The 22600-nt window shown below is 39.4% G+C and overlaps 2 protein-coding genes and 1 long non-coding RNA gene across 3 annotated transcripts in view; 1 reads left to right on the top strand and 2 right to left on the bottom strand.

The window, feature by feature from the left end:
• The window catches only part of slc6a2 (solute carrier family 6 member 2), a 36542-nt gene extending 33498 nt beyond the window's left edge, over positions 1–3044 (bottom strand). The window contains exons 1-2 of the mRNA XM_031281449.2: positions 2923–3044; positions 2065–2515 (exon numbers count right to left, since the gene is read on the bottom strand). Of these exons, the coding sequence (XP_031137309.1) occupies positions 2065–2359 (295 nt within the window). The 5' untranslated portion in view covers positions 2360–2515; positions 2923–3044. The remainder of the gene's footprint in view (positions 1–2064; positions 2516–2922) is intronic.
• LOC116037548 lies at positions 821–21338 on the top strand. The gene is made up of 3 exons (XR_004101889.2): positions 821–955; positions 4449–4452; positions 21326–21338. It is a non-coding gene; the product is annotated as an uncharacterized LOC116037548 (long non-coding RNA).
• Positions 11313–21177, bottom strand: lpcat2 (lysophosphatidylcholine acyltransferase 2). Its single transcript, XM_031281450.2, has 14 exons — positions 20870–21177; positions 20359–20501; positions 18104–18321; positions 17176–17288; positions 16792–16852; positions 16465–16523; positions 16164–16198; positions 15931–15985; positions 15411–15493; positions 15124–15249; positions 14744–14897; positions 14015–14113; positions 12720–12861; positions 11313–12538 (listed from the first exon to the last, which is right to left on the bottom strand). Exons 1-14 carry the CDS (start codon positions 20978–20980, stop codon positions 12360–12362), a joined length of 1578 nt encoding a protein of 525 aa, XP_031137310.1. The 5' UTR covers positions 20981–21177; the 3' UTR covers positions 11313–12359.
• Positions 21339–22600: the final 1262 nt, after the last annotated feature.

Below are 22600 nucleotides of genomic sequence, written 5' to 3'. Positions count from 1 at the left end.
ACGCAAGCACCAGGGAAACTGACATACCGTGATGTGAGCTGCCTGTGTTCAACAAGGCAGATTCTGCAATGTCAGTGTTACCAAGCTCAGGCCTTCGACTTCAAAGTCAACTCTGCTGTTCCTGCATTGCACCAAGAACAACCAGACCTTGAAGTACAGTGGGATAGGGATGACATTGTTGGTCAGTGGTGTGTCATCAGATATGACGATGAGGTTTACCCTGGAACCATTGTTGAAGTGAGTGAAACACATGTTCATGTTAAGTGTATGCACAGAGTGGGACACAATCGTTACTACTGGCCAATGCGAGAGGATGCGCTCTGGTATCCATTTGAGGATGTGCTCAGGTTGATTCCTGCCCCACAGCACGTGACAGCACGTCATGTTGAAATAAAAAGAGATGTGTGGGAAGATATTGCCAAATCATATCTTCATGGCTAAGGACATGCGCACACGCACACACACACACACACACACACACACACACACACACACACACACACACACACACACACACACACACACACACACACACGCTAACAAACACGTGGCACAAGCACACGGTCAAGCACACACACATATAGACACCAGACGTGTATAGTCCAGGTGCCAGAAAGTAAAAATCCTGCCATGTTTTTGGATCTGCCTCTACATCTAGAACAGGTGTTTTCACTAACGAGCTCATCTACCTGGTAGAGGAGCTGGTTTAGTGATGGTTGGGACAGCTGCTGGACTATACACCTCTGATATACACACACGCACAGATAAAGACACACACACACACACACACACACACACACACACATGCACACAAACAAACACACACACACACACACACACACACACACACACACACACACACACTCAAAGATTACTTGATTGAGCTTGACAAAGTCATTGAAAAACAAACCATAATTGGCCATGTTCTTGGGTTAGAAAATGGGGAGTGTGTTCTGTCTCCACCGGTTTCATGGGTGCCTGGAAGTTGGAGGGTATGCCAATGTTTTACTTGGGTTCTGACATATGAATGTTTTTGAGATACAACTGTTTGCACTATTAAAATTTTGATCCAAGGCAGCACACTTATTCTGTTAACCAACAGAATAAAACACTATTTGGTTATTGTTCTTATTGCAGTGCACTATTATTTTTTGTTCAATACAATGCACTACTGTATTTCATTCCACAAACAAGATTTTCAAAATGTTTACATGGTGGAATTTTTGTGTAAGTGCTGTTTTTGATACTTTTGTTGTTGTTGTTTTCTATGTTAGGATCTCTTGCTTATGATATATGTGCTTGTTTAGGATTGTTTTTGTTAAATACATCATCCTACTTTGTCATGTCCAGTCAACTATGTTACTTTTGTCAACTATGATACTGGGCTGTCAATTAAGTTACCATTATGTTTTTAAAAAAATATATGTATTTCAATGGTTCCCTAATCTCCAAGTAAATATTTAGAAACTGAGTAGCTGTCAAATATATACCTCAGCATAATTTCATCAAGAAAATTATCATGAATCAAGCAGTTTGGAAACAAAATATACAGACCGGTTACTTCAGTACTTGAAATTTGGGGTTTCAATTGAACAAAATGTGTATTTTCTTAATTAATTGGGTATTTTAATTGAAAAGGTAGGTAAATAGACACATATTCTTCCAAGAGTAATGATTTTTTTAAATGTCTGCCATTTACTTAAAGTCAAAACTTATAGGTTTTGTCCGTAACATAGTTGACCAAATAATGAGTAAACTTCTTGTTTTTAAAACTAAATATCTGAAATCAATTATGCCTGAGCTTGGCAATGACTAAAAACAAAATATTTCAGGGATGATTTGTCAGGGAAGATAATAATATTTTGTAAATAAATATATTTTTTCCCAGAATTATTCAAACTCAAAATCTCCCACAATTATATATTGACCCAATTGATTCTTATGTTTCTATAAGGATTTAGTACCTGAGCATGGCGACGCGCCATGATACGTTTTGGGAACTCTTTTAAATTGTTAAGGCATCTGCACGCGCTGTAATCTATCAGAAATACATGGTTTACTCACCTCCTCCATTTTTGTAGCACAAGTAAGGAAATCTCCAAACATTGGCCAGGTCAACCGCGAAGCCAATAACCGACAGGAGAAAGTCTATTTTCTTGCCCCAAGTTTCTCGCTCGTCCTCGGTGGATCCGGGAGGACCTGCGAGGTGGCCAGGGGTGGGAATGATGGAGGAACTGGTGTACTGGACGCCATTCTGGTCCTTCACCAGTATCAGTTCAACTTCTTTTTTCTCCACATTGCACTGTTTCAGCGGGGCCACCGACGAGAGCTTGTGTTCTGGCAGAACCTGGATATTCATCTTCTCCCTGGTGCTCTCACGGGCCCCTGCGCCTTCGGGCGGAGCTGATGGTGTGAGCCGGTGCGCTTAAAAGACAATCGACAATCCCGCTGACAAAACACCGGATAAGCGAATGTTCTCCACCGAAAATACAGCTGATATCTCCGCGTACACGGGCTGGAGAGGAGGGGAGACAGAGAGTTTGGAAAGGGTTGGTGTTTGTGCGTAAAGTTTAAGTACAGCGAATAATACAGGTTAGGACTGCATGGGGTGGGATAGGTGACATTATTCCTCCTATAGCAATAAGACCTAATGTCTGTGTGCTACTAATACCTGTACATTATTCAAATAAAACATTGCATGTGTAGTCTGATTCCCAGAAATAGCAGGTGAAAGACAGTTCAGAGCGAATTCGTCTCCACGTCAGCCCGCGCGCTGAGCGTATTTAGCGCTATGAAACAATCACCTAAAAACATCCCTCATAAGGATAATGAGAAAGATAAATGGTTATTTGAATATGTCACTGTTACTAAATCTATTTAAAGCTGAAAGGCAATTTAAAGCTGAAAGGCTTTCCTCCGTACTTGGTAAAGCTAGGGACACTTCTCCATGACCCGATGCTGCTGTTGTCCAGATGCATCTGAGGGAAGACTGCCCATTGTGAAGGAACTATAAGACTCGCCTTCTCCAGCAGAAACGATATCTAATGCAGGCTTTTAAATCAGGTTGCTCTCTCTCTTCCACGTGATATTTTATAATTGAACACTTTCTCTCCAGTCTGATGTGGACTTGGGATGATCGCTTTTTTTGTCTGAGCTCAAGTTCCCATAAACTTGTGCATCTGCTTTAGACTTGTCAGCGCAACAGTCAGTCGGGAGCACAGTGGTTTTAAGATGAATCTACGTAGATTGGAAAATAACATGACTCCTTCCATTTTCTATAAATCAAATGTTCTGTTTTAGAAAACCTCTATGTGAACTTTATAAGGTATGTGCGTGTGCATTTATTTGATGAAGAGTTGTCCATGTCAAGAATAGAATAAAATAAAAGGAGAATAAAATAAAACGAAGGATCATGTATTTGCTTTTTAGGTTTAAGTTTGGCTATAACAATGTTCAAGATACATAAGATCACTTTACCTTCAGCTCCATATTAGTGCTTCGATTTCACATGCAGCAAAAACTTTTTTTAATGTTTTAATTTGGACTTTATCTGTTTCTTCTCTGTACTAAACAGATTGAATTACATTTTTCTAAGAAGCCATGAAAGCATTGTGTTCCATGTGTAATTCAATTCTACAGCAGCTTTAGCCAGGGGCAATGATTTTTATTAGATATGGTTGATCAGTTCATCCCATTTAAGTCAATGAATGTTCTCTTTGCTCTGCAGTGCTTGTTTTATAAAACCCTAATAGGGCTGGTTTTGGGCGTTTTGTTTGTGAAGATTGAATAATTGCAGCGATGGTAAAGCAAAGGACCAGGTAACAAGGAAGGATAATGTGTTATTACTGTTGTTCTCTCCTGAGTTAGTTCTATTCTTTTGCACTTTGTTTTGTATTGTCAGGTATCTCTAGCCAAGACTTACCATCATGGTAGTATTTGATGGGGGAGTGTATTTCTTAATGTGTACTAGTGTGATGTTGTACATTCAACAACTGTATTTCTTAAAATTTCAAAGATACAAATAATCCGCAGTAGCATAGTTTGACTGAAACCGTCCCTTAGAAGTGACTTACAGATGTAAAGCAGGTGCATATTGAGAATAGACAGTAACAAGTAGGAACTGAACCTGTGATCGTGCACCCGCAGAAGTGTACTGCTAAAGGCAAAATGATATCCTCCTTCACCTGTTACCTTTATCATCCTGGATTCCAGCTTCTTTTTCTTAAGGTTCAGGCTCTCCCATGTTGACCCTTGGATGAGAATCTAATGAAACAAGACGCAGCCTCTCAGGAGTCGCAGTATGACCCTCTGGGTTTAACCCGAGCATTTGGTTGGGGTCACAGCAAAGATCTCTACTTCTGTTCCTTTCTGTCCATTTGCCTCTGCACTTGCTTGTGCATACATGCACTGCTTCTTCCTTACATTACCATTCCGCCACCTTTTTCTAGAGGGGTAGGAGTGTTGGACAGTGGGTGTATAAGGGGTGGTGGCAGGTCAACAGTAGAATCCACATATAAGTGGTATACAGCATTTTAAAGCTGATCATTCTCATGGGTTAGGATTAGGGTTATTAACCCTAATGGCATTAAATTGTTGCAGCAGTTTTTTGGTTGATACCATTTGTTATACATATTTGGTGCACAATTTAACCATGTTTTATGACTCATTAATTGATACACTGTAAAAAAAAATTAAAAAAAATAAAAATTAAAAAAAAAGGTTTTTCATTTTTCATCAGCAATACATTTTATTTCATGTTGTGTCAACAAAAAACATATTTTTGTCCAAGGGACTTGAAACATTTCGTTGCTCTGATAATTATAATTGCAAATTGCCAGTTGATATTAGTTGTCGGGAATTAGTTGGTGGACACATTGTTTTTGTTTTTACCCTCAACTATTATAACTACGTTGACAGCACAATCCAGAAAGAGTTGTTAAAACTCAAAATAATTTATGCAACTAGTTTACGCATTATTTTAAGTTGATACAACTAAGCACTTTTTTACAGTGTAAGAATTGTGGGGGAAAAAATCCCTTCAAAATACCACATTAAGACACCAAGATCTTGAGGAACACCATAAAAAAACAATGCTGTGATTTGGTATCAAACACTTTTGAGTGTTGGAGATTGGATGGATGGGGAGCACATATTTTCTGGAAACTGCCTTATCAGTATACCTGTTAATGCCGTACTTTCTCTGAATGTTCTCTAGTTTGTGGTTGTAAAGTTCCATAAGGCTGTGATTATCCTAGAGGTCACAACAAGTCATGTTATACAGTGACACAAGTTTCAGAAAATGGTCTTACTAAATTGAAGTTACTTCCATGGGGACTAATATCATCACACATAAATACACTTGGTCTCATTGAACCCAAAAGAGACTCAGCTTTCGTGTCATACCCAATATCCACAACTCCAAGGCCCTCAGTATGCAGAAATATTCAAATACATATGATACCAATATCTTCACTCTCAAGCCGCTTCTATCTTCAAATCTGTGCCTGCTATAGCCTCTGAAAGACAAAAACTTGTCCGGGTCCACCGACGCACACAAACGCACGCACACACACACACACACATACACACACACACACACACACACACACACACACACACACACACACACACACACACACACACACACAAGTCATTTTGACTTATCACAGTAGGAAAAGCACAGGTGTAAATAGTTAAATAAATGATGGCTGAATTCTATTTAGCTGCTTTGATTTCAGGTTCCTGGCATCATGCATGCTTGCTCACTGTCACTTTAACTGGGAGTCTTGGATAGAACGTATCCATCGTTAGTGTTATTAGTAACATATGCTTCTCCTACTATGACAAAATGTCTGCTGTGAAAAGCAGACAGACTTTGAACTGTCTTGTTGCTGAAATGTGCTATATAAATTAACGTCCCTTGCCTTGTAAAAGGCTTATTGTTCTGTGTGAGACAGGCTTCTAAAATTTGGAAAGTGCTCATTGATACTTCAAGGGCCTTTTTCTTTTGTTGTCATTCCATAGAGAGCTGACACACCAAGCCGATTATCGGCCGTCGGACAGTCTGGCGAGGTCAGTGACTCGAGTCTGTTCGGTGTGTTCCGTGCCGATCGTCCGTCGGAGGAGCCGTCGGCCTTCATTTTGGCCGACCCAACATGCTCAGTCGGAGACAGGGCAGTCGGGACTCACCTGGAAATGGCGAGCGGATGAGCCTCTCAAAATCTGAGGAAAATCTTTTAAACTAACCTTTGTTGATCTGAAATGAAGACAGATTCAGCAACTGCATGGCCTATTTCTCGCTTAAAATGTTTTCAGAAACACGTTTCGGTGAACTATTTTAGTACAATATGAGATCGTATTCTGAACAAGCCGCCATGACAGTCTGGCTGTGAATTTCCGGAGAAAAAAGACCCACGTGACGCGTTCGTCCAATCAGCTGCCGGTTTTCATTTTCTGGTAAAAAATCATAGACTGTTAATGGAAACAATACAGAGCAGCGCCGCCTGCTGCTATGGAGACGTATTACGTTTCGCGCACACGCAGAGCGTACGCTCAAGTCGGCGTCGCCTCAGTGTGTTTTGAGGCACTTTCTTGGACCTCGGGGAGCCGACTGATCAGTCCGACTGCCTTTTCTGCCGACGGTCGGCCGTCTGGTTGGTGTGTAAGCACCTAACATGATGAATACATTTAGTGAGAAGAAATAGTGTGATTCAGATGTTCAGTCACAGAGAGAAACATTTCTTAGCAGCTCACAGCACATCTGGGAAATGGGGTGTATATTTACCAACAAAAGGTCCAGGCCAGTAAAGTGAGTTCCTCAGCAGCAGCGCCTCATCTCGTGTTTCAGCCAACACCTACACTCCAAACTAATTTGTGAGAATGTGGAGCCATTGTCCTTAAAATGCTTGAAATAATAACCTCTTTTTTTGTCTCCTTCATTTATATATAAAAGAGAACAAGAGTTTTATCTTTCACTAGGTCACAACCCTTCAATCTCCAAGTTACTGGTGAATGGAGAAGACAACAGGGGGCACACACACAAGCTGAGTTAGAATGATTGGTAGTAATTAAGGGGCACAATAATGGAGGCTTGACAGCAGGAGGATTGGCATTATTGCTGTTTGAACTGTGAGAGTGCTTGAAAAAATGAATAAAAAAATGTGATTGATTGACAAGTCTCAGAGGAAGATTACATCTCCCATAAGAGACACATTTTTTTTTATTTACATACTGACATTTCTAATGTTCTCTTATGTCATTTTTTCGTACGACTTAACACTGTAAGACGTCATACGTTCTGTCACTTGGCTCCTAGAAATAAAGAGAGAAACATTGTTATCAATGATTGAATGTTTTTTCCTCGCCTCGCAAAGCGCAGAGGGATGAGTTTAAGTTTTTTTGGATCATGTAAACACTTCCACACCTTATTTGGCAAGTCTCACTGACAAGTAAAAGACAAATGTCTTTTCCACAACCTTGTGCTGACCCATCTTTGAATATTACACAGGAAACGTTGTTGCCCGTCATCCAAAAAACATCTGGAAAAGAATCAAACTCAGAGATGTGAAACACCCAAAACATTGAGCAAAAAAAACAAACCCTTGGCTGCAGATACCGCAGCAGATACTGCCGTTGGACCGCTGATGTTTCATACGGTTCCCCAAATCTTACCCTCACCGGGACCTTCACTGTTCCTATAAACCATCACACAGGAAATGAGGAACAATCACTTCCCTGAGAGAATAATAAGAGAGAGAAAGTCAACAAGGTGTCATCTGGTGTGATAAGGAAACGTAACAATGAGGTTTGGAGGAACTCCCTGAAGAGCTGAAAGAGACAGCTTGCCAGGTTCAAGACTGCAGGAGTCAAGAGTGGTGCAAGATGTGTGTGTTGTTTGGGCGTGTGTTTGTAAGTGCATTATGGTCTCATCAAAAAATGTGTAGATATCCACACCGTGCCAGTGTCTATAGAAGCTAACACACCCATCAGAGCTCAATGAACTCTTTGCACTGAGAAGCTGGACATAAGCCATGTATGAGCGGACAAAGCAGTGGGTCCATTTTTTACAAAGGTATGTTATGCTGCCAAGCATTGTTCAAAATTCAGAGAATTACGTTGTAAAATATTATACTGGACATCCCAAAGTTTGACAAAACACACAGTGCCAGTATGGCCTGCTGAATTAAAGAGAAAGGGGTATAAAATTATGTACAAGACATCTAGAATATTTCCATTGGATGATTGACACAGCCATTAAGAACAAGGCCTCTTGGGTTAGAATATTTCACTTAATGTAAGATGATCAGATGCTAATACATGACCTATCAAAGGCATTGTTTCAGTCATGTGTGAGAAAAAGGAGATAATGCCTTTAACTATCCTTGAAATTTCCTCACTTTATCCACAGTTTACAGTATTTTATCTCACTCAGTAGTTCTAATCCGTGTAGCTGTGTAGCTGTGTAATGTTAATGCACACTGTGCTGCATGTTTGAAGCCACACATTCATGTTCGTCACACAGGACAAAGGAGGGGTCACAGGAGTGTATACACACACCCGGGTATCCTGTTGTTATAAGAAGGAAGGTCTTTTCTAAAGGAACCTAAAGCCAAAATAACTCAGATTTCTTCTTTTTACATAACTTTCCTATAATGTCCTTGCACTGACTAGACCCAATCCCTTTTCACTTCACAAAAAAAGAAATTGTCTGTTTAACTATTGCATGACCAATGAATCCTTCCTTTGTATTGTATTGCTGGTAAAAACTTGAAGTCTGTACGTTCTATATTTATAGAAATGTAAAAGAATGTGCTCATACTCCCGGTGGATGGGCGCATTACTTTAAGTTAACTTGTGACAATACAGACAGTATTTACCATCTATAAGTCAAACCCATCAACACAATAGGTTAAATACCCTCAACGTTTTTGAAAGAAATGGATGACTGGGTCTGAACTTGGGGTGTAGCCAGGAGGACATCCTCATTTGGCTTTAGAAAGCAGGGCTACCTGGCTCAATTGCGGCACACAGTAGTGTCACATCTATTAAACAGCGAGGCCTGTCGGTTCTGACCTTTCCGTCCAGCCTGGCACAGTGAGTCCCCCATCCTTATGAGGCTGGTGTCCAGCTTGTGTCCACAAACAGAGGCTGCTCACTCAATCAGGTCCTGAAGAGACCAAATTGAATTACCAACACATATCTCCCACAATCTACTGCGACAGGATCACCCCCCAGGCAGGGCTGAAATGGACACAGCAATATACAACAGCCATGCAGAGGAAAGAGGAAGGATGGAGGGGTGTGGGGCCCAAAGAGGAGAGCAGGAGCTGTGGATGGGGAAGGAGTTGCGCTGCAACAATGTCACTTAATTGATTTCATGCCATCTCATCAATTTTGATTAAAATGAAATGAGCCTCTGTACGTTTGAAAAGGTTAAAACAAATTGAAGGTGGAAATCACAGCTGGTAATCACAGTTTGTCTAACAGCGGGCTTTTAATGAAGCGACCCGCTCTCCATCATTCATTTCAACCTCCTCTGTGCATATGGAGACAAGAATGTCCTTTTTGTGTGTGTGTGTGTGTGTGTGTGTGTGTGTGTGTGTGTGTGTGTGTGTGTGTGTGTGTGTGTGTGTGTGTGTGTGAGCACATTCACATTAGTTGTATTTAAAACAGCATGTATAGCATCATGGCCTCCTTACAGATGAACTACTCTCCTGACAGCAGTGGAGCTGGATGCAGTTGTGCAAAAATGGATTTATGGTCTCAACAAAAAGTAAAAAAAAGTAAGGCTTTGAACTTTAAGCAAATGGATAACTCATTTTCTTTACAAAAGGAAGGGACTATCAGATGAAAATGTTTATTTTCGTACACTTATTTCCGTATGATTTACACAAATTCTCTGTTTGAGAAATTCTATTGACAGAATAGACAAGCACATATGGTAAATTAATCCTTTCACATGGTAAATAATCCTTCAGAATCTGTCTTTATCAATGCATTACAGTATATTGTTCTCCAAGTCTCACACAGAAATTCTTTATTAGGAATAACCCCTTGAGATGTAGCATCTCGTTTTCGAGGGGGTCCTTAAAGGCAAACATATACAATACATTCACAATTAGACAAAACAGTTAACAAAACAACTTGAGGAAACCTCAAGAAAAACATACATCAAACATACATACATACTGACAGACAAAAGATAAAGCTCTCCTTCACACCAAAAACCACCCATATCCTCCCCATTCAGACCATTAAATATTAGACAATAAACAGTTAAGGACATTAATATACAGTTGAGAAAAAAAGAGGAAAAAAAAAAAAAAAATATATATATATAATAATAAAAATAAATAAAATAAAGTACATAAATAAAAATAGAAATATCAAGCATGAAGAAAGCAGTTACAGCTTGTATGCGAATAATTAAGAAGAGCCATCTTAAACTGGTGAAAAGAGGAGATAGATCTAAAAGACCTAGGTAAACCATTCCAATCGGAAGGGGCTTTAAATTTAAAGGCTCTCCTACAGTATGCCTGAGTGTTTCTTTAATGATAAAATGTTCCATTAGCACACAAATAATTCATCTGTTCTTCTCACTTCACAATGACAACAGGTTGGGTCACAGAAAGATCAAATAAAGAAATGCAATCCAGACAAATTGAAAAATGATAGCACATAAGTCAATGTAACACAATTGTTTTCTTTAATACATTGCTAAGGTTGTTCAGCACTGAACAAAAAAGGGGGCAATTTTATGAAATGTTTATGTTCAAGATTAAAGATTCTTTTATTTTTCTGCTGGTATGAAAGCATCAGGGGGATAACAGAACTCATTCATATTATCTTCTGTTTTAGTGCCTCAGGATGTAATAATAAATGTAACATTTGCACACATGCACACACACTTATGCATTATTTTACCCTTACCAATACATGCCATACAATATATCAGATTCTAACTTAAACCTCATTGTTGTCTAGCACTACCATTAATTTAAAGGACAGGCCAAAAAGACAAAAAGTGTAAAACTCAAAGTGGTACTTACAAGCATTACAAGCATTACAACACCAAACACACACACACACACACACACACACACACACACACAAAATGGAATTGTTGTAGGTAACTACTGGCACCTGGTGGTGGTTTAGAGAACCAGAGGTACATCTGTAGCCCTTTCATTGCCTCATTACAGACAAATTATACAGAAGTTTCCTCAGTAGTGAATATAATAACACAGGCAAGATTAAAATTGTATTCTTGTTTTATTTTTAAAAAGCAAACTTTGCAGTGTTAACAAAAAAGAAAAATCATATAATTGTAATGCACCTTGCTAAATAAATAACAGTGCTGCTAGTTAATCTGAAAGCATACCCCGCTGGGATATGCTGTTGTGAAGAAGCACTGTTGCCTTTTTGCTCACAAATTGCCCTATTTTCAGTGGTTGATTTGCTTAAGTAAACTTAAAGCTGCGTAGATGTGCTGCTGTCTCAGCAACAACAGTCTTCAGTAGAAATGCAAATAGATACACATGCAAAGCAAACCTCTGGCTAATTATACAGCCGTCTTACATGGTCTGTGTCCCTGAGCACTGGAAAAAAAGTGTAATGCACAGCATGTATGCTCTTCGAAGACATAACTTTAATACACAACATCTGTGGGTTGGCAGATTGGAAATTTCTTAATAAAGCTTACTGTACACTAATTATACTGCAACACAAAAACACGAGGACTCTTTGCTTATATTTAAAAAGGTGTTGGTTTGGCAATTTTTTGTACTTATTTACAGAGGACCACAAAGACAAAGGAGAAGGTACACAAAGCTATGTTCATCTAAGTCAAAGCAAGGGTCAGCTCAGGCTCCAGAGAATGATGTATCGGAGTCAAAAAACATGGCGAGGCAGTTGTTTAAGTATATCATAAAACACTGTCACTAACGTTAAAACTCCAAAGATTGCAGGGTTTAGAAATGTAAAACACTGATGCCCACATGACATGTTTTCATCCTATGCCTAGCTCTTCATTAATTTTTATTCATTTGATGAACATGATGAAAACACACAAACATTTTTCAGGATAAAAAGGACTGCAATACGACATTTCTTGTGCAGTGACTTAGGGAAGTGGTTCTTTGAAATCTCTATAAGGCACTAAAATTGAAAATGGACACTAAAAAAAACATCTATAAAAAGGCAAGCACATGACCTATAATATGGCTCTGCTGTGGCAAATGACTTGAATCTGCTAAAAGTCAGAGAGAGCAGATGACAACTTTTGCTTTTTCCTTCTCAGTGCAGTGGATACAGTGTTCTGTCTCAGTGCAGTCGAGGAGAGTTCACAGTCATCCTCAGTTTCAGTCATCTTTTTTGTCAGAGGTGCTGTCTTCCTGTTTTTCCCCTGAACTGGTCTGACCGGCCAATTCCAAATCACCTGGATTTGCCTCTTGGATTGCTTGGTATCTCTGAAGCTCCAGGTAGGTGGTGAAAAGCTTGGCGTACTCCGGGTGGGCTGTGGCAAAGCTTTGAAATTCAGCTGAAGAATCACAGGCACATAGAAAAGCGTTAGGATACAGTGTAGCTCAGGAAAGTAATTATAATAATGGTAAAATACTGTATATATTTACTGCACATATTCCCACTCCATAATATCCTGGAGGAAATGCAAAAGAAGGTCAGAAGACCAAGATGTAGCTTGGCGTTGGGAGTCTACTCACTGAAGGTGATGAAACCAGAGCCGTCAGCATCGATCTCCTTGAAAAGCTTGGCCATGTTAAGATTGGACACACACAGAGCTGAGCGCAGCAGAGCGGTAAACTCTTCTCGGGTAATTTTCTCATCCTCATCTGTATCAAACAGCTGCACGCGATAGGACAGAAACAGAGAAAAAAATGCTTTCAATTTCCAATTTTTGCATGTTCAGGAAAAATAAAAGGTTATTTAAAGTGCTCATATTATGCTCATTTTCAGGTTCATAATTGTATTTAGAGGTTGTACCAGAATAGGTTTACATGGTTTAATTTTCAAAAAAACACCATATTTCTGTTGTACTGCACATTGCTGCAACTCCTCTTTTCACCCTGTGTGTTGAGCTCTGTCTTTTAGCTACAGAGTGAGGCATCACACTTCTGTTCCATCTTTGTTGGGAGTCGCACATGCGCAGTAACTAGGTAAGCACTGCTAGCTAGGAGGTTGCAGAGTATGAGGGAGTGCCACGCTATCAGCTAGGCGAGCATTATAACGTGTGTTACAAAGTGACGCACGTTTGTCACAGAAGTAAAGGCTGGACTACAATAGAGCTGTTTGGAGCAGTTTGTGAACAGTGTTTCTGTGGGAGATAGTAAGTCCCTTTGGGGTGGACTTTGAGCTTTTTCACTTTGTAAACCTATAACGTGCACAAAATAGATATATAACAAAATAAAAGAAAGGGAAAAAGCCAAAAAGCATAATATGAGCACTTTAAGGGATGAAAATAGGTAGGCAGGTTAGAAAAAGCGTACAGAAATTGGGCAAATTTTGTTAAATTAGTTGGACAAAAAGTTAAATTATACAAACCCCAGAACTGTTACTCTAGAACCACATATGACTTATGGCGAGCATGACTCCACGCCCTTCACAACAGACACACATTGTTAACTTGACATTATCCAAGCCTCTGTAAATGCTGCCTCTGTTCTTCCTACAGTGTGGTTTGCTGTGCTCTAATGTCAACTAAAGACAGGGATGGGTGATTTTGCTTAGGTTTAGTACTTGTGTTTAATTTTGCTTATTTTTAATGTAATTTTAATATTAACCTTTTTTTATATTTAGTGTAAGTTAGTAGATATACACATCATTTGTCACCGTGTCTGCTTGACATGGTACTTAAACTTATGTTTACCAACGATATAGTCATAAAATCCAGTCCAAATATTTCTGTGTCTTTGTATTCAGTGTACATAACAAAAAACAGCACTGCTAATTCTTCAGGCCCTAGTAGGAGCACAGCAATGTCACAATACTTCTGTCGTACTTGAAAAGCCATTCGAAGCACATCTTCGGTGTTGGCTGGTCGACACAAGATGGTCACGCCGATAACATACTCTCTGAAGTCTATGGTGCCATCTCCGTTCTAGACAGGGTCAAAGAAACAGCAATAAAAATACATTAGTCTGTAAATGCACAGATTATTAAAATGGATAGTACTTCACTCTTTATGATCTAGAAATATATATTTTGTCTAGCATCAACTGTTTTGAATGTTAAAGGGAGTATGGTAAATTAAAAGGTTAATATATATAATAGCACAAGGGATTTCTATAAATCGCAATTCTCTATTACTGGAAAATATGAGGCCTAGGTTTTCTGAGGAAAAAGGCTACCTATTGAAATGGGTGTAAGAGCTGTTATGCTTCCCACTCTGGTAGGCATACAGTGAAGGAGGCCAAACTACTGTAATCATAGTTTCCTCTTCCAGGCTGTATAAATCCTGAACCCACACCATGATGCCCTCCCAATTTTGACTATAATCAGTATACATGATATGTATGTTATTATGTAAATTTTTAACATTAAAATTGTTGCTCATTATGTTGTCAACCAGTATTTTTATGCTGTGTTTCCTGCAGGATGGAACAGTGTTACTGTACAAAGACTTATTCCAATTCTGTGTCAACGAAAGAAAATTCATAATGGAACTATTCAGTGGTCCAAGTTGCTCTGGTTAGATAAAAATTAAATATTTGATGTACATGTCTCTCACCCTGTCAAACAATGCAAACAGCTCCTCGAGGGCTGGGTTGACAGGCAGCTTCAGGAATGTTGCAAACTCCTCAATGGTGATCCGTCCTCCTTTACAAGAGCTGGCCATGGCTGCGAAGCCATCTAGCTCCTTCTTCACATTGTCCCACTTCAAACTGAGGGGGGCAAGGCACAAGGCGGATGTTGTGGTGTTTGTTATACTCTTTGTATTTTACATAATCACTCTCAAGCTACATAGGTCAATCACTTGCAGATCGGTTGTCAGGTGTGTGATAGACAACATTAACAATGACAAACAAAAAAAACTTTCAAGCCAAATTTGTCATTGCAAATGTCCCTATATGACGATGCCTACAGTGTACTTAAGTGAGATGTTCTTACTTGAGTTTACGGCTAATTTTGGTGAACTCAACGAGGCCGGCCTCCATGGGCAGAGTTAGCTCACCAGCTGAGATCATCAGGCGGCAGTCTTCATATGTGTGGTCTGTCACTGGAACTCCCAAAGCCCTGGAAGCAGACAGTGCACACAATTTGATTCAATTTTAATTTCCAGCTGTAGCTACAGCCACTGTCTAAGCACATACTTTTGCTTTTCTATTGCACTTCGTCGTACTGTGTGCTTGAGCAATACACAGTGGAATGTGCATTTCAGACTGATTAACACTTACTGGGCCATAGTTTCTCGCACTCTGCTAGCATACAGATGAGGGCTTTTCTTCTCCTCCTCTGTGGGGTTGTGTGTCGGCAGGAACTGAAAAACAGAGTACACAGACGAAAAAGGTCACAAGGAAGGCCGAGCAGGAAGTAAACTTTAAACCTGGATGGAATCCAAATACCCTAATGCAGAAAACACATCTTGTGCTTAGGTTGATACAGTATAGTATCTTTGAGTTAAACATAAAATCCAATGACTATATTTAAGCAAATTTAGGTTGCACACTTAGCTTTCTTTAGTTTAATTTGATAGTTGAGAGTGGCACTGATACAACTAGTAAAATTAAAAGTAAAGCTAAAGTTGCATTTTGGAGAAAAATCATAAATAACGATAAATGAAATATATAACATACTTCTTACTTAACACTTTCTTCACACCAAACAACATGTTTTTATATCTAAATTACAATAGCAGTTTGTAGTATCTTTGCCATTATACAGTATAAGGATGCACATTTGGGAAATGCCTGTTACCTCTATCTCTACTGTGGTGTACAGCTGGCTCAAAGTTAGAAGCAGCAGCGTCTTCCTGCACATAACACAAGCAGGACAGTTGGTTACTTACTCAACAGTACAAATAGGTGTTGCAATACAAGTTATTAATGTTGCTGGTACGGTGTTATAGTCACATTATTTACTAAGACATGTAGCAACAGACACCACCTTCAGGAAACATGCATACTATAGGTGAAACATGAGAAACTTACGAGCTGAAACCCTGCCAAGTCCAGGACACTGTATCCTGGAGGGAAAATTTAAGCGGAATGCATGAAGCGTCATATAACATTAACACTGGGATACAATGGTATACAACGGTTGTGTGTTGCAAGCTGAGCTTCTAATGTTGCTGTCAGTATCAAGTGTATGTACAGTTCCCCATTGTATTTCATCTTTGGCTCTGCCTCTATATAAGTATCTTCTGTGCAAACTAGTACAGTGTGGCCTCTAGGAATTTAGCTCTCAAGATGTGAAATATATATATGCTGTATTACAATCACACTCGCTCACCAGCTTGTTGGGATATCTCATAATCACAGGCTGCACAGGAACCCCTGGGATAAAGGCACCTAGAGGTGGCGAACACACAGTGTGAAAGAAATCATGGAGACTTTAGGAATGAATGAAAGCTGAATCGTTGTCCTAAACCCAGTTTTGGTGGTATCGGTTGACCACAAGTCAATGCACAAACCACGTCATATAAAGAATGAATGGAAGAGTGGAAGTATCGAGTGTTCTTATGCTGTGCAGCCTTTTTCTGCTCTGTGGATTAGTTTCAAGTGAAAATATGCTATGAGCAAAAGATCTACATTTAATTTACATTTTAAAAATTCGTACCTTGTTTGAAAGTGATAAGACAGGAGCGATTTGTACATGTTCCCTCTGGAAATATCAGAACCTGACAGACAAAGCATCATTAGTTGTATTAAGAATGCAATGTTATGCTACTGCCGCTAACAACATGCAAAGTTTGCTTTTGAAATAATGGTACTTGTATTTGAGTCAACATTGTATGCTTTGGCTAATTTTCTGATAGCATTGAAAAAAAATATACCTCTAAAACTCACAAAGGAAACCAAATGGACATCCTGAGTTACGGCTCTTTGGTTTCCTGATGACCGTCCAAGCTTAAAGTTTTCTCTGCAGCTATAATCACTGCTAATACCAGGTTAATATTAGGGGAATGTTTGCTTGAGAATGTTGTTTTGTGTTGGGACAGACCTGTGGCCAGTGGCCTCCTGACTTGGCTCTGCTTTCAATCTCCTGGATGGTGTTCTTCCTGGAGTCTGGGTCCTTTCTGGACACCAGCACTGGCTGAAGACAGCGCACTAACCCTGCAGAGAGGGCACAACACACACGTTAACATAAACACTTATAAGAGGAAATTACTACATTATTTTTTTTTGTCATTTTTCACTCATTATGATATCTGATATCCTGATATATGATATCCCCATTATGTGACAGTTAATTAAATCAAACTCTGTGGTGTCACTACTATCAAAAAGATAGATTGAATAAGTAATATTTATCAAGTCTACAGCACACTCTTAATTCACAAATCACATTTGTAAATGTTAGTTATGATATCTGATTGCCAAGGGTCTGTTTCAATGGGATTTTCAAACAATGATATCAAATAGGCGGTATAAGATGATAACTTTGCATTACATATGTTACAAGCCCCTGTACGTAAGAGTAATGTACATAAAAAGGTGTGGAATTCTGCAGTCAGATGACGATTAATCTGGATCAATGGAAGTATATTTCCAGGAAAATTGCCCGACATCCAGCGCCACCTTGCGCTCTCTGTGCGTTGCTGTTCTCAAACTCCGTTCGCTTCCGGAAACAACAACAAACTTTGAGCTAGCAAGCTACTGTACACACTGAAAATAAAACGTTTTGAAGAAAATTTGGATCGTGCAACAATGCAGCCCTGCTAGGTTCTCAGACACACACACACACACACACACACACACACACACACACACACACACACACACACACACACACACACACACACACACACACACACACACACACACACACACACACACACACACACACGGTTAAGAGAACGATAAAGCCTCCATAAACACATACTGCCTTCCATGTATGGAAACAGCAAAGCAAATGATAAGCATCGTACTGCCAAAGATGGGTGCTGCCAGGTTTTCGACACGGGAGACGGTGGAGGGAAGGCCTGCAACAATGCACACAATCCCATCAAAAAAGGTGGAGTGGGGGGCCACAGCCAGGATAGGGGCCTCACTGCTGTCCACCTGCTTGCCCTTGACCACCACTCTGAAGCCCATGGAGAAGTAGTAAGCCCTCCCCAAGGCAGCCATCACTCTCCGACACATGAACCTGGAGATGACCAGAACATTTTAGATGATAGAATTTAGTAAATTATGGAAAATGTTTAAATGGAAAAACAAACGCGTAGCTCAAAAAGGCACTACTATGTTTCACACTGGGATTAACCATGTTAAAATGTTTCTCTGTTAAACATTATCACCTCCAGGGTTATTATGTGACAGGGGTCAAAATGGACTGAGCAAAAGTGTTTTAGTAACAGGAAGAGTTGCGTCATTTTGTTCTTTCCCTGCTAAAATTAACCATCACCAGATACTTCCTCATAATCTAGAGAAAGGGTGTGAAGTCATAGTATAGATTGAGACATTGAGAAAAAATAATGACTTTTGTCCAGAGTATACAAACTTTATTATTTAAAGCCGCATTTATCTTACTGCTCAATGGGGCAGGGAGCTTAATGTAACGCAATGCAGTTTTGAAATTAGAAAGCTTCCCACACAAAAACAGTGCACAAAAAACAATCATTGATCAACAACACCTATATATAGTATCAGCTGATCAAGCTATTATGGCAAACATATTGGCAACTTAAATATGCAGAAGGCCCAGCGCAACAAAGAGCGACGCAGGCTTCAATTTGGAGTTTTGTTTTGATTCCATGGTAATATCATGAACACCATTTACTGAACATTTAAATTGTCCATTTTAATAAAATTACTAATTCAAAGTATACATGTTTTACTATTTAGTAATCTTGTCCTTTCCGTGTAAATCCTAAACTTCAGTGCTTTAAACCCCCTCCCCACCCCCCACAGCATATCTGAGCCTGTTAACAGCAAAGCAATAGGTAGGTGAGCAAGATAAGCTTCTCTCTTTTTTCCGCCCCCTAGACCATGTTTGGTCACAATCATATAAAAAGCTGTGCTCTGAGCTCACAAGAATGTTCCTGTTAACTGTAGAACTGCACACCCTGCATACAGCAGCTACTATCTGCACAGCTAAACAGTTTAAAATGCCGCACCCTGTTTGGTACTCAGAGGTAAAATACTACAATCCAACCACTAGATATTTTACATGTAATATGTCAATATATGAATTATGACATGCTAAGTACATTAAATTAAAACAGAACATACTGTTTTCATACTATGTGGATATACACTGCCAAATTAGATGACCAATGTAATTAATTTATATAATAATAATAATAATAATAATAATAATAATAATAATAATAATAATAATAATAATAATAATAATAATAATAATAACCAATAGATGATTATTTCTACTCAAAAAGAGATGAATCACTCTCAGTTCCTTTTATTAAGCACCACTAATGCCACTGACTCTTTCCTTTCGGACATCTTAGGACAACTGAGAAGTACTGCTTTTGGTACAGATATCATCTAGAGAAACATGACTCGGCAGTACTGCAAGCTGCTGCACATTCTTCAAGTCACGTCAGGAACTATTATTTTGAGAATGTGTTGCTGTTGCTGTGTTTTCCAGTCCAGTTTATGAACCCAGGAAACACACTGCTTCTGCTACTTCTCGCTTTAGTGAAATTCACCATATTTGTACAGTGAAACTCAACATATTTTCTCAAATATCAATGTATTCCTTCACCAATGCTATGTTTACATGCACTGAATAGGGTGGCTCACCTGCAAAAATGAATAGTGTTAGCGGCCAACTCCCTCTTTGTAGGCTAAGTTTATGACTCACTGTCGCTTTGCAAACACAAAATGTTTGCATGATGCTGCACTGGTAAAAAGGAAGTAAAAAACCAAGTGGGTTTCTGATGCCATAGCCTGGGTACCTGTACATGCATTAGGTCAAGCTCTACTTTAGCTACCAGGTGGAAAAAAAACATTTAGTATTACGTAAACAAAAGTGATGACAGTAAGGCAGCTGTACTGTGAAATTATGAAGTTTTTAAGTGATTCAGGTTTGATAAGACATTAAGTGAGTCTGATATTCACATGGCCATGATTTATGAGTCTGATGATCTGCTGCAAGTGAGGTGTGGGGCAGCTCCGTGGGAGGCTGTGTTGCAGTGGGATGGTGTGTTTGTATCCTAGTTACCGTCTCCAGCCTGTCATTGGTTCCACAGCTCCTTTCAGAGGATGGTTGAGGGTTATTATGACAGCCACTGGCCATGTCACCATGAGAACCAGGGACATAAGGATGGCGCGAATAGGGACCAGGAATATTCCTAGGAGGACACACTGCATGGAGAGGGGCACACACACATACATATCATAAATTACAGGCCTATAGGCTACCATATAAAGGAAAGACTGATGCCAGGGTTAACTGCAACCTGCCTGTTTACATTTTTAAGAGCATACATATGCACGAGTCTAGCAATCCACATCACTGGACGGCTTTCTAGAAAGCACACACAACAGCTCTCATTGTTTATGCTTTACAAGCCGATTGTCAAAGCCTCGTTGGAGAAGATTATAGGCCTTGGTTACGCAGCAGCCTATATATGGTGTCAGATGTGTGTGTGAGCCGTGTTGCCAAAAGCGATGCCTGTATTCTACAAAAAGCTTGCCTTTACATGACCATTGATCTGAAACGCCATACTCACTTTAATTATGGTAGCTGTGGTTAGTTTGGTATCTTGAACAAACGGGTTGATGACTGCAGGAAGCAGCAGAGATTGTTGCCTCGGCAGGGCGAATACTCGCTGTGGCGGCATTGCAGTCCAGTGGACGAAGACAGGCAAATGTTTTAGTCGAGGCGCCGTTATGTTATCATTTCACTTCCTCAAATTGGAACCCGCTCTCTCATTTCTCACCAGATCAGACGATCATACGTGCAAAACGCGACCACAGAGCAGCGAGAGCGGAACATACAAGCGTTTTTCAAGCTCCACCTCCAACGTGGTCGCAGCGGGGTTCTAGTCCGATCAGTATGTTTTTTTTAAGACTGCAGGCGGATTACCATCCATTTCTACAATTTGTGAACCCTCATTTCGAGTGTTTGCAGGATGTTAATATTACATTCGACGTATTTCTATTTAGATAGATATTTCCGATGAAAGCTGTCCGTGACTATGCATGTGCGTTGTGCAAATAGTGATATAAAAACAACACAGAGATTTCATCAATGTGCATAACACAACGATAGTAGCAGTAATTCACAAGTAGCGAATGAGCACAGATTTCATGGGGAAAATGTGACGTATTAACATATTTGTTTACAAGCTCTCATAAATGTCCACAAGATGGCACAGTTTCATAAACAATTCTCTTTTGGTGCTGTCTTCTCTCCAAAGATATATTAATCAGCAGTAGGAAGTATAGGAAGTAATCAGCAAGTAAGGTTTTTTTAAGGTACTTTACAAAGTATTTTTACTTTATGCTACGTCATACTTCTCCACTACATGTTATTTTACAGCTATGTTACCTTAGATTCAAAGTTTCCATAAACATGAGCTCATAAAATATAATGCAGTTTGTAGCAATATATACTGTAGTTAAGATTTTCTCCACAACTGCCAGCTACAAAATTAAAGTTACAACATTAAAGGGCCATTTGAGATTGTGGTAGCTTGCTAGTTCTACTCAAGTAAATTATGTCAAAACCTCTCCCATCACTGTTATTTTATAATTCTATATACTATTTGGTAGAGCGCCAATAATTGCATCAATCACCTACTTGAATTATTTTTGCAAGTACCATACATGCAGTTGTCCCTCTGTTTTTCCTTTGTTTGTCGGAATCATGGCTGACAGACTCATCACCTGACACAGCATACCTAGTACCAGGGTATAATATCTTTAGAAAAGATCGAAATACTGGCAGAGGAGGTGGACTACTGATGTATGTTAAATACTGAATAAAATGCAATTAAATTGAACTAAACTGTATTGAATGTATGGCAGTAAGAATGATTTTATCCACCAGCATGTCATTCACTGTTATTTGTATATATAGACCCCCGTCACCAAATAGTATGTTTTATGAACACCGGAGAAACCTTTTGAAAGAATTTGACAGAAACAAAGAGTTGATTTTGGTTGGAGACTTAAACATTAACTGGACTGAGAAATCAAAAAGGAAACAACTTAAAGACATAACAAGCCAATTTGACCTCACACAATTGATACAAGGTCCCACCAGAATCATCCTGTCATCTCAGACACAGATTACATTACATTACATGACGCTTTTATCCAAAGCAACTTAGAATTGCTATCTATGTCAGAGGTCACACACCTCTGGAGCAAATGTCAAGTGTCTTGTTCAGGGACACATTGGTTGCGGTATCGTAGTGGGATTCGAACCCAGGTCTCCCACACCAAAGGCATGTGTC

This window comes from Sander lucioperca, chromosome 3, assembly GCF_008315115.2.
Source record: "Sander lucioperca isolate FBNREF2018 chromosome 3, SLUC_FBN_1.2, whole genome shotgun sequence".
Taxonomy (NCBI): domain Eukaryota; kingdom Metazoa; phylum Chordata; class Actinopteri; order Perciformes; family Percidae; genus Sander; species Sander lucioperca.
This window is presented reverse-complemented; position numbering and strand designations above follow the sequence as displayed.